This window comes from Sitophilus oryzae, unplaced genomic scaffold (assembly GCF_002938485.1).
Source record: "Sitophilus oryzae breed Bouriz unplaced genomic scaffold, Soryzae_2.0 scaffold_1576_pilon_pilon, whole genome shotgun sequence".
In the NCBI taxonomy this organism is placed as follows: Eukaryota; Metazoa; Arthropoda; class Insecta; order Coleoptera; family Curculionidae; genus Sitophilus; species Sitophilus oryzae.
The window spans coordinates 14,568,812-14,580,384 of NW_022146254.1; the positions used below are offsets into that span (position 1 = coordinate 14,568,812).

General features: G+C 35.4%; 1 protein-coding gene across 3 annotated transcripts in view; it reads right to left on the reverse strand.

Annotated features, from left to right (window-relative positions):
- LOC115879122 (early endosome antigen 1-like) overlaps positions 1–11,573 on the reverse strand; it is a 38,288-nt gene that overhangs the window by 25,053 nt on the left and 1,662 nt on the right. For 2 of the 3 annotated variants that reach the window (XM_030895780.1, XM_030895781.1), the window contains exons 2-4: positions 7,157–7,390; positions 3,761–3,852; positions 319–545 (exon numbers count right to left, since the gene is read on the reverse strand). In XM_030895780.1, coding sequence (XP_030751640.1) covers positions 319–545; positions 3,761–3,852; positions 7,157–7,390 — 553 coding nt within the window. The remainder of the gene's footprint in view (positions 1–318; positions 546–3,760; positions 3,853–7,156; positions 7,391–11,573) is intronic. The other variant, XM_030895782.1, reaches the window with a different exon arrangement.

An 11,573-nucleotide genomic window follows, 5' to 3' on the forward strand; every position in this document is an offset into this window, starting at 1 on the left:
AATACCATCAGATAGCCCTAATAAAGTGGTTATGAGAATATGCAATTAGTTTTTTGATTTTCGAAAAAGTAACGACAGGAAAAAATAAAATTGATTTTCAAAAAAATTCGTTTTTTCCAAAAAACCCAGCAATCCTCGAAATTTCTAAAAAATGTTTGATGGCATCTTGGTGAACATGCCAAGGAGCAACTTTGCCCTAATTTAACCGTCTTCGTATCTATTACGGTTTCCGAGATACCAATGCTCGTACCTCGAATTTGTAGCACCCTGTATGGGACACTATTATTATTATTATTATCATAGTAAAGTTTTTATTACCGTCCAATACGAGACTCCTCGTGCCCTGATTGCTCCTTTGGAAGTTTTCCATCATGGCATTCAATTCGTCTCCTAAAGTTTCTCCAGACTGTTTCGGTATATGATCACCACTGTCCACTCGTTCTTTCAATATGAAACTGGAGTAGTTATGACGGTCTCTACTGCCGTATATACTGCTTGCTTTAACTGGTTTTTGTACGCTCGGATGGCAACTGTTCTCTGTATAACTGTTAAACAGAAATAAATCTTAATATGCAAGATCACAAGAACATACGAGTAGTTGTACTAATTGCCATTATATTGTTTTGTTTAAAAAAATTATAAAAAAAATTGAGATAGTTCATCAGTAGACTCTGTCTAGTAAGACAAAGAAGATTTTGACAGAGGACATCAGAAATAATGTGACAAAGAATATAATAAATATTTTTGAATAAAAATAACAGACAACAAATAATATCACTGCTCACAAGTTTTAATACGATGGAATTTTGAATTAACTCATAACAATAACATCATTTACAGAAATGTTTGTCAACAGGGATTTTTTGTTCATATAAGACAATAATCTGCAATTAAAAAAAAGTGTATGCACTATGTGCGCATATTTGAAGTGGAACTTCTTACTAACAGCTATTAACTTGAAGGATTTGAAGGATATAATAATATATTTTTTTTTTATATTTAATACTTTTTATAAACTTCAAAAAAAAATTAGAGTTAATGCAAAACCGTATACTATTCCAGCTTTATAATTTTTAAAGTTTTTTTTTTAATTTTTATTAAAAAACGATAATTCTATCACCCGGCCGGATAGCCCTGACAGCTGTGGCTATTAAACCAAAATATTACTACATCTATATCTCTGACTACTACTAACAAACAATTTGTTTTGGTGTTTGTTTAAATGTTTTGTTTATTATTCATTATTTATAGTGATTTACAGTAATTTTATTAAATTATACAAATATTCTCGTTGATTATTGGTTTGAAACAACCGTGACAGCATCCTCCAATGAAAATATACAGGGTGTCCCAGAAATAAGTGCAAATATTTTAAGGGGTGGCAGATCTCGATAAAAGAAACATATTTTCTCTTTATCGTTTTTCAAATAAGTCCAAAATAACGGAGTTATTTTACTTTGAAAATTTCCAAAAAAATGATTTTTTGCTAAAATTTTGAGAACCACTGGATCTTTTCTGGATTTTCTTTCTTATAAATTTAATCTAATACCTATGTTGCCATATTATTAAGAAATTATGTTTTTTAACTAAAAACTAAAAAAATTTCCAAATTTTTTATCAAAATATCTCGAATTATCAAAATTTTTTTTTCGCGAAAAGAACCTCATAGGCGTGTTTCTGGGGTTGAACTATACTACCAGTTAAAATATTTGTACTTATTTCTGGGACACCCTGTATAATAGTTACTAACTCTAAATTCTAATTCTGAGCTGGTAAATGAGCTAGATGCTTTATCTAGACCGTTATTCAGAAACTACAAACCTATCGATGAAAATATGCACGAAAATTTACTTCCTAGCACACAACCAGAGGATATTGGTACACATTAAGGTTGGTACAGTATCTTGTAAGTTGGTAAGTTTACGCGTATGGTACAGATCTCCCAGCGAGCGTAAAGAAGTTTTACTTTAAAAAGGCACGGTTTTTCTTTAAATAATCTACTTCTATTTGTTTAAATAAGGCTTTGGTTTAAAAAAAATAGGACACTTACATGTCATGTTTATTTTTTAAACACAAAATGCCACATTTTTTTTCATAGTACACACTAAGTAATGCAAAAATTTACAATCGCTTTGCTAAGACCTATTGCAAAAGACTGCTGCTTCGGTGTGGACAGCAATTTTACAAACATTTACAAGCATTTTGAATTCTGTGTGCCAATGTTTTTTGGATCTGTACCCGCTCTTATATTTTTTATGCAGATTTTAAATAAAAAACGTTATTTTTTCAAGTGAATTAATAGTACGAGAGCTAGTAACGTCGGAAAAACAAGTATTTTAAGACGTCTAGCTATTTGATACATCTTTTACTATGCTCTCTAGAACAACATGCGGCCCGTCTGGCTGCCGGTAAACGTTGCGTTCCCTACTGCGCAATGAAAGAAGATCCTATATTTTTATTAGTCCTTTAATTCTAGTATTGAATACAAATCGAACATGTCTCCATAGCGCAGTGCGTAGAGTTTCCGAACACGAACCGAAGATTCAGAGTTCAAATCCGGGTCAGGTCAAAGACTTTTTTATTTTATTTTCGTTTATATTCTGACAGTAAAGTATTAAATAATTCTGGAAATTAAAATTAAATCTTCGATTCGTGGTCGGAAGCTCTACAGTCTGACAAACGAATCTAAAACAACGGGGCAACGGCAAGGGGATCACAATTTTCTAAAATCATGAGCGATTTCATTCATAAAATATCCACGAGCGCGCGGTGTTTCATAAAAATATATCAGGAATTTTTATAATATTTTCCAGTAAAGTTTATAATATTATTTTACTTTAAATGTACCCACATTTTGTTTAGTCATTTGCCAAATATAGTAATATTTGTTAAAACGCGTGTACTAATTACAATAAACACAAATCAAGTTAAAGATATAAAACACAATACAATAACACCGCCACTGGATTTTTCAGTAGTAGTGACTGTTTCTACTATTCCTAGAGAGGGGCATAAAGTTGGGGGTAATGGTGACAAGACGTGCGAGAATCTCGACCAATCAGACTGGTTGAATCCGGGATGCCATGATGAATTTTGTCAGCGTTGCCAGGTTACCCTAAGCGGACGTTATCTTAAGGAAATACTTTACCTTTTATAATAGGCAGAATGAACGAAATCAGTTAATTAGATAAATATACATTATTACAATAAGAACTACGTCAACATATTAGCATATATATAATTATGTATGCTGAGATGAACTAAAATATATTCAATTTATAGGTAATATCGGGCAACTTTGCTTTTCTATAATTAAACGTGACAACATCGACTTTTTTTGCCCGAATTCCTTCCGCTGTTTTAGATTCGTTTGTCAGATAACACGCACTGCGCTATGGAGACATGTTCGATTTATATTCAATACTATAATTTATAGGACTAAATTAATAAAAAAATATAGGATCTTCTTCCGATGCGCAGTAGTAAACGCAACGGGTATCGGAAGCCAGACGGGCCGCATGCTGTTCCAGAGAGCATAGTAAAAGATATATTAAAGAGCCAGACGTATTAAAATACTTTCTAGAAAACGTTGCTAGCTCTTAGACTATAACTTATGCTAATAAAACATGCATCGTCTATATACAGTGATAGTGCATAATTTGTCGGATCATGATCGTCATTTTGTCTTTCTAAATAACAGATGAGTGTCAGGTACATCAATATTATGAAATTGTAGGTAGTATGTAAAGTAAGTATTTACCTTTTTTTATTGTCGACTTTGATAGTTTCTGATTCATTCTGCAAGGCCCGACAAGATTTGTTTTCGTCCGGCTTAAAAAAACCGTCCTCTAGCTAAAAAGAGAGATTTTCTCGTAAGGCGACATATGAATTACTACCCAGTCGGATTAGGGTTCCGTATCAATCCAGTCAATGCCTATTAACATAAATATGTCAGTCACATCTCAGTGTTATTGCCAAACCGTCTCTGCCTTATTCATTTAATATCTGTGACAGCTATTACAGAGTAAAACAGCTAAAAATAATAACTTATTTTGTATGAATGAACTGACTATTATATAAATAGTAGTACTAATATAAGGTGATTGGATATTCGGTAGTGGAATATAATAAAAAATACGGTTTTTTTCTGGTGGTGTAAAATACCTTTACGTAGGGAGTGTGGGACTTAATCTCTCCTTAAGCTGCCTGGAAGACACTACCCACCCAAGTTGCATTTGCACGACTTGCGACCACATGTTTACTAAACACAACGTTGGATTAGTTACAAAAAATAGTTAGCTCCCTACCTTTGGTATTAAAATAAATTTAAACGTTTTTATAACGTTGTGCCGACGTTGGAGTAGTACTACAGCAAAGTAGAAGCTTCTGCGACGTCGAATAAACGTTGTCTTGTAACCTTTTTTGCTTAAGTGATCTTTAGGTGATTCGGACAACGTAGTTACAACGTTGGACAATATAGAGTTTTCCGACGTCAGTTTCAGGACCTATTCCAACGTTATGCAAACGTCGTCTGGTTTACTAATTCCAACGTTGTTTAAATTTCCTTATTCCTACGTTGGTAGGACGTCAAGTCATTACCTTTTTGCAACTGTATTGAACCATAACCTTAAATCTTAAATTTTCACTTCATTGTTCTGTTCAGTCAGACAGTTTAGTGCTGTTTTTGTTTTTATAAAAAAAAACTTAATTAAAATGGGACATAAGAAAGGTACATATAAAACTAAATTTAAATATACATCGACCTATATTACCGATAGTTTATCCACTCCCTCGTTTATTTAGATTATAGAGGGCGGCACAAGCTAAACTCTAGGATGACTAAATTAGGCAATTTTGCGACTAGTATACTACCTGTTAAGGCCGAACTGCGACTTTATTAGTCCAGTATGCGACTACTCGAACTACTCCATCTTAATCTCCAAAACAACAAAGCGAAAGCCGCCATGTTGTTAAATAAGAAAATGTTTCGTTCCTAAAATAGCAATTCCTGCTTTTTGAATACATTAACTTGAACACCCTTTTTGAATACATTAACTTGAAATATTTGACCCTAAAAAACACGCGGAAACAATTTTTTCGACTGCGAATAAATTATTCTCATTTTACTAAAAAAAAATTCAAGAAAATTTTTAAAACTTCTTTAATTTCAAGGCCCATTAGTATTTTTCAAAGTAGAAACAATACATTTATCAATAAAGTTGTTTGCGTTTAACTTTTTGCCTTGGGTAACGAGTTACAGAGTCGGTTAAAGTGTTTCAATAATTATGATCTTCAAACATCCTCCACACTTAAATACTTTTGTTTTGTTTTCCTTCACTGTCATCTGACATATGTCTCTAACTAAATCATAAAAATAATATTTTTACTATAATTATCCTAATTTAGGATAAAACGCGACTTAGACGCCATATTAGTTTTGTATTTCTGTAAATTAGGATTTTAAACAACGTTGCAGTTTGTACTAAATTAGGCTTCTAGCCAACGTCGGTATCCAACGTCGTTTCGACCCAAAAATTATTCTCCAAACTAGTGCAGACTAGGTTTGGCACGAGGTTGTGCCGACGTTGCGCCCGGACGTTTGGTCGCGTGACACAACGTTGTCCCGATCTCTCCTTAAGCTGTCTGGAGGACACTACCCACTAAACGTCACCCCCTTGCTCCTGCCACGTCTACCTGGACCCGCTGGACGCATCTCCTCAAGTAGCGCCGGACTGTTCCTTTTTTGTCATTACCCCTGCTCTTCGCTGTATTTTGCCTCTAGTATATTTTGGGCCAGTTTTGAGATGACTTCAAAGTTTTCGCTTTTTTCTGTTACCGATTTTAAGAAGTTATCTGCGGAGATGTTGCCACCAATCGTCATGCGTGCCTCACATCTTTCCTGTTCCCATCTTGGACAAGCAAACATTGTGTGTTCTGGAGTATCATTGGGTTCAGCACAGTATCGGCATTCCGCAACTTCCCTCTTTCCAATTTTACACAGGTAACTCCCAAAATTTCCGTAAATTCTCGTTGCAACCTTTTGTACTTAACAACGCCATCATTGACGTCGTAAAATCTGTAAAATTCTTAGGGCTTCTTGTAGACAATTTTCTGAAATGGAACATGCATATCGACGCTTTGTCGAAAAAATTAAGCTCTGCCTGTTTTGCATTAAGATCTGTTTCTAAGGAGCTTAACTTGTCAGTGGCTAGAACTGTTTATTATGCACTTTTTGAGTTGCACCTCAGATATGCCCTTCCATTCTGGGGTACGACTCAATTTGACCGCATTTTTAAGCTCCAGAAGAGAGCTGTTCGATATTCATTGGGACTAAACAGTCGAACTCATTGCCAGGACTTTTTTAAAAAATTAAAAATATTCACTCTTCCTTCCTTATTTATATTTAAATCCGTTTGTCTAATACGTAAGCATGTATCAGCTTCTCAAGATAGGCCATCTCACACTTATCCACTCAGGAACGCGGAGCAAGATCTTTATCTACCTACCCCACGCTCAGAGTTAGTTAAAAGTTCAATATTATTCAACTCGAAAAAAATTCACAATCACCGGCCATTTGAAATCAAATCCATAACATCATTTTCTTCATTTCGCAAAGCATTGAAGTCTTTTTTACTAGACAAGGCTTTCTACGCCGTAAATGACTTATATTTTGATAATCGAATTTGATCTTGTAAACACTGGTCTAATGTTTGCTATTACTATATTTACCAATGACAGCGAAATTAATTTATTTAGAGTTTATTGATTTTGAATCTTATTTTTATTTTTTTATTCTTTGACATTGTAAACATTTATAAATGTTTATTTTAAACAATAAGACTGACAATGTAATTTGTATAATGTTTTATATTCTCTTTTGTTTGTTTGCTTACTTTGTTTGTTTACCTTTGTCTACAAATTATAAGATTTATTTAGCAACGATGAGAGAACTTCTTCTGCAGACTTCTGGAGGATATACCCTTAGAGTATTTGGTCCAACGTAACTGAGACATAGCTGACATTGTTTGAATAGACCTTAATGCAACAAGCTATAGAATAGACAAAATTAGTGTCTTTTTTATGTTTTTTGGTTGCTTTAAATTTTGATTTTACGTGCTGAAACGGAACCCTATACCGACCGAGCAAACCAAACTACCTTCGTGTTGATTTCTTTCAAACTGAAGTTGCGCTGCATGGCGGTGCTGTGCTCGAACCTCAGTTTTTCGAAATCATCGAACAACTTTTTGTAGTTCGTTTCGCATTTTTTTAATTGCTGTTGCAACGCCGATATAACCGTTTCTCTACCTGACTGAACTCGTTCGATCGTCTCGATTTTGCGCATGTAGTGCAGACAGGCGCTACATTTGGGTGGGTCCGGATTCGATGGGTCCTGAAAACATTAAATTATATCAATAATTAATTACTTAGTTTATCTGGATTTATTGCTTAAAAATACTAATATCGATTTATTTAATTTCTTTTCGTCATATTTAAAGTGTTACATTTTTTTGAACACCCTATATATTATTTTTTTTGTTAGATGGAGAGTTAAAAAATGAACATTTATTGTATTTAAAGTATTTCAACATGTTTAGTAGCTTTACAGATACACGCAGTATTATTTCATATGGCACTTTTAATGGTAAAATATACGAGAGAAAAATCATTGGGTGGCTTTGATAAAAACTTACTGTGGAAAATGTCATATGAAATTGACCGTTAAACATTTTGAAATACTCTAAATACAAGAAATGTTCATTTTTTAATTCTCCATCTATTGAAAAAATAATATACAGGATGTATAAAAAATGAAAAAGGGAATCAAACGAGGCACAAGGCACCATTTGCAGCCTGGTTAGGCAGTAGCTCATAATTCGCAAGCGTTATCATCGAAAAACCGCTAATTATATTTATTGTTTCCTCTGTGCCAAGGTGATAGCGGCAAGGTGTGTTGGAATGCCTCTGCAGCGGTTTTTCGGTGGTAACGCTTGCGAATTGTGAGCTACTGCCTAACCATGCTGCAAATGGTGCCTTGTGCCTCATTTGCTTCCCTTTCTCATTTTTTTTAGGATCACTAGTTCATCGTTGCTGATTCCTCTCGTATTGATGAAGCGGGAAGGCAGAAACACTGAGTGTCTAGGGGTAGTCTTGTTTTAAACTACTGTGGACTTGTCCAATAAATTCTTTCTTCTTTTGAGAACTGTAATATCACGATAACATCTTTTGTTTATTGTATCCTCTGGGCCAAGGTGATAGCGGCGAGGTGTGTTGGAATGCCTCCGCAGCGGTTTTTCGGTGGCAACCGGTGTCGTAACTATCGATGTGCCGTGTGTGCGAAGCACACGGGCCGCATTTCCATATCTATCACATGCTATCGCGAATCAAGCAGAATCGGGCGATCCCGAACTAAGTTCTTATCTATCACATGTCTTCTTAACTCCTTAACTAGCACACGCTATCGCGAAAATAACTTATTACTTTACACTTGTTCTTGTGCAATTTAGTAGCTGTGTTCCTTTATATTTTGCAAAATAAAAATAACTGCAAATATGTGATTTTTCATTCCGACCAAACCATCGAATAGAAATAGAACTAAGCTAGTTGTAGCATCAAAAAGAGCATTAAAAATTATACTGTTATACTCCGTGGACAAGGTTACAACGGCGCGGCGCTGCAAATATGAGCGAGATGTATAAAGGTGTTCAGGCTGCGATGTGGCTGCGATATCGAAGGTATCAAAGGGTATCATCTTATACTCCATATGCGCATTGCGCAGCTCATAATTTAAATTTAATTCTTAACGATTCTGTTAAAAATATTGAAGAATTAAGAAGTTTTTACGACTTGATTCAAAATGTAGGTATATGTATTTCTTGGGCATAGTATAAAACGATGGGCTCTTTTACAAAGTGTTACCAAAAATAAAAAAATAACGTTAAAAAACTAGAATTTTTTTAGAATTTAGAATGAGTGGGAGGGGGGTTAATCACTTCGACCTTACATTGTGTCCCCCTTTCTTGAATCATAACTCATCATACAGTCCCAGGGCTTTGACAAAAGCCAGTATCTGGGACGGTTTTATAGAGGGTAGTTCTCCATCTCCAATATCAGTCGTACCAAAATTCATGGCACGAATGGTTGTCGTCTCGGCGCACTCAGTGATGAGGTGTACTGGTGTTTCACCATCTTCCCCACAGAATCTGCATTCGCCGTTTCTTCTTAGTTTCAATCTACTGAGGTGTTCATTGAGGAGACAGTGTCCTGTTAAAACCCCGTGACAATCCGAAGATTGTTCTTACTCAGACCCAGGAAGATCTGTGATTTTTCTTGATCATAAGCCCTCAGAAACTTCTTCGAGTGTCCTAAACCATTGCAAGATTTCCATTCCAGGTTGCGGATGGAATCTTCCAAGTTCTTGAGTTCCGCCTTGAGTTGGTTACCACTGGAAAGCAGAACGGTTCTGGTCCAGTTAGTGGAGTGTTCGCTCCTTTCCTAGCTAGATTATTTGCTTTTTCATTGCCTTCTATCCCTTGGTGAGCAGGCACCCAGTGTAGGAGGACTTTGTTTTCTTTGCCTAATTTATTCAGCTTCTCTATGCATTCTTTGACCAATTTCAAATCGATTGATACTGAGTTGATCGCCTTTAACGCTGCTTGACTATCAGATAAGATGGCTATTTCTTGTTTCCGATAGTTCCTATCTAAGATAAGTTGTACGCATCTCTCGATAGCGTAGATTTCTGCCTGTAGGATACTAGGGTAAGTGCCCATTGGTTCGGAGTAATTAGCTCTCGGCGCAAACACTCCGATCCCTGTTCCCGTATTGGTTTTGGAAGCATCAGTATACCAAGTTATGGTATGGTCTTTTAACTGCTGGGCAAGCGTTTCGCTCTTCCAATCCTTCTTATTGCTCAATACTACATTGACATGTTTGTCAAAGTTGTACGTTCTTGGCATATCGTCCACTGGGAGTTGCATGAGTTGTATTTCCTTTTTGAGGGTGTTCCAAGCCCCTGATCTGACAATTCTCCCAGTACTAATTCCGTTAGTGACCATTCTAATCATTGTCGCATTGGCATATCTACCAATGACAATGTGCAGTGGTGTTAGATCTAGAATGACCTCCATTGCTGCTGTTGGACAGGTTCTCATGGCTCCTGTGATGCACACACATGCTAGTCTCTGGACTTTGCATAGGTTTAGCCTTGCCGTCCGTTGCTCTAGTTTTGTGTACCAGGCAACTGCTCCATAAGTTAGTTAAAAAACTAACTCCTACTCGTTGGTCATCAAGATATGATGCGCTAGAAGCTCTTCGTTTTAAGTATGTAAATGTTTTAAAAGCTCTTTCAAAAATCATTTTAATTTCTACTAATAAACCTGAAGCTAATGAGGCAACAGCATTAAAAAATCAGTTAGAAAAATTTGAAATCGTATTTTTAATTATTTTTCAAACAAAAATTTTAAAAATATTGACGTTGTTTCTAAGCTATTTCGAAACAAACAGCAAAATATTGAGGAGGCATCTAAATTGTTCACGGTGTTATATGAAAACATAAAAAAATGCGTGATGATTTTAATTTAGTTATGGCGGAAGCTATTGATCTAGCGAAGCAATCAATGGGGTACAACGGGTACAACAACTCAATTTGTAAAGAAAAGGATGTCTTGCCCAAAAATATTCTTTGACGAAATTAATAACCATAATCAAATTCAAACAAATGAAGATTGGTTTAAAATAAACGTATTTTTTAAAAGCTTGGATATAATTATATTTCAAATAAAATCTCGAAGTACTGGACTCAATGAGGTTTATTTAAATTTTCGTGCAATTTTGCCTGAATTATTACGTAACCCTTCTGTTTCTGATGAGGATATATAATACTATATAAAAATTAATTTGATAATATTATTTCTAACCTAAAATATGAATGCATATTATTCAGATTAGTATATAAGTATTGAAATATGTAGGTGTAACAGGGGGCCCGGTAAAATGTTTGCACACAGGCCGTGAGACTGTTGTTACGCCACTGGTGGTAACGCTTGCGAATTGTGAGCTACTGCCTAACCATGCTGCAAATGGTGCCTTGCTGCCTTGTGCCTCGTTTGCTTCCCTTTCTCATTTTTTTTAGGATCACTAGTTCATCGTTGCTGATTCCTCCCGTATTGATGAAGCGGGAAGGCAGAAACACCGAGTGTCTACGGGTAGTCATGTTTTAGTCATGTCTCATGACTAATCTTACTGTAGGCTTGCCCGATAATTTTTTTCTTCTTTTTATTATTGAGTATCCTATACCTACAATATTATTATCTAATTTACTCTTCTTAAGGCTCTATAACGCTATAGGTACTGTTTGGGTCACTCTCAGGAGTCGAGTAGCGGGTGTGTGACCGAAGGAAATATACAGGGTGGGCCACTGAAAACTTACAATGGCTATAATTTTTAAACCAAAAAAGATATCAAAAAAATAAAAAATACCGTTTCTATAATATCGAGAGAGAATACATATGACGTATTTTTTGAACCATCCCGACCTACCCCTTAGGAGGCACCACCACTCACTTAAAAATCTT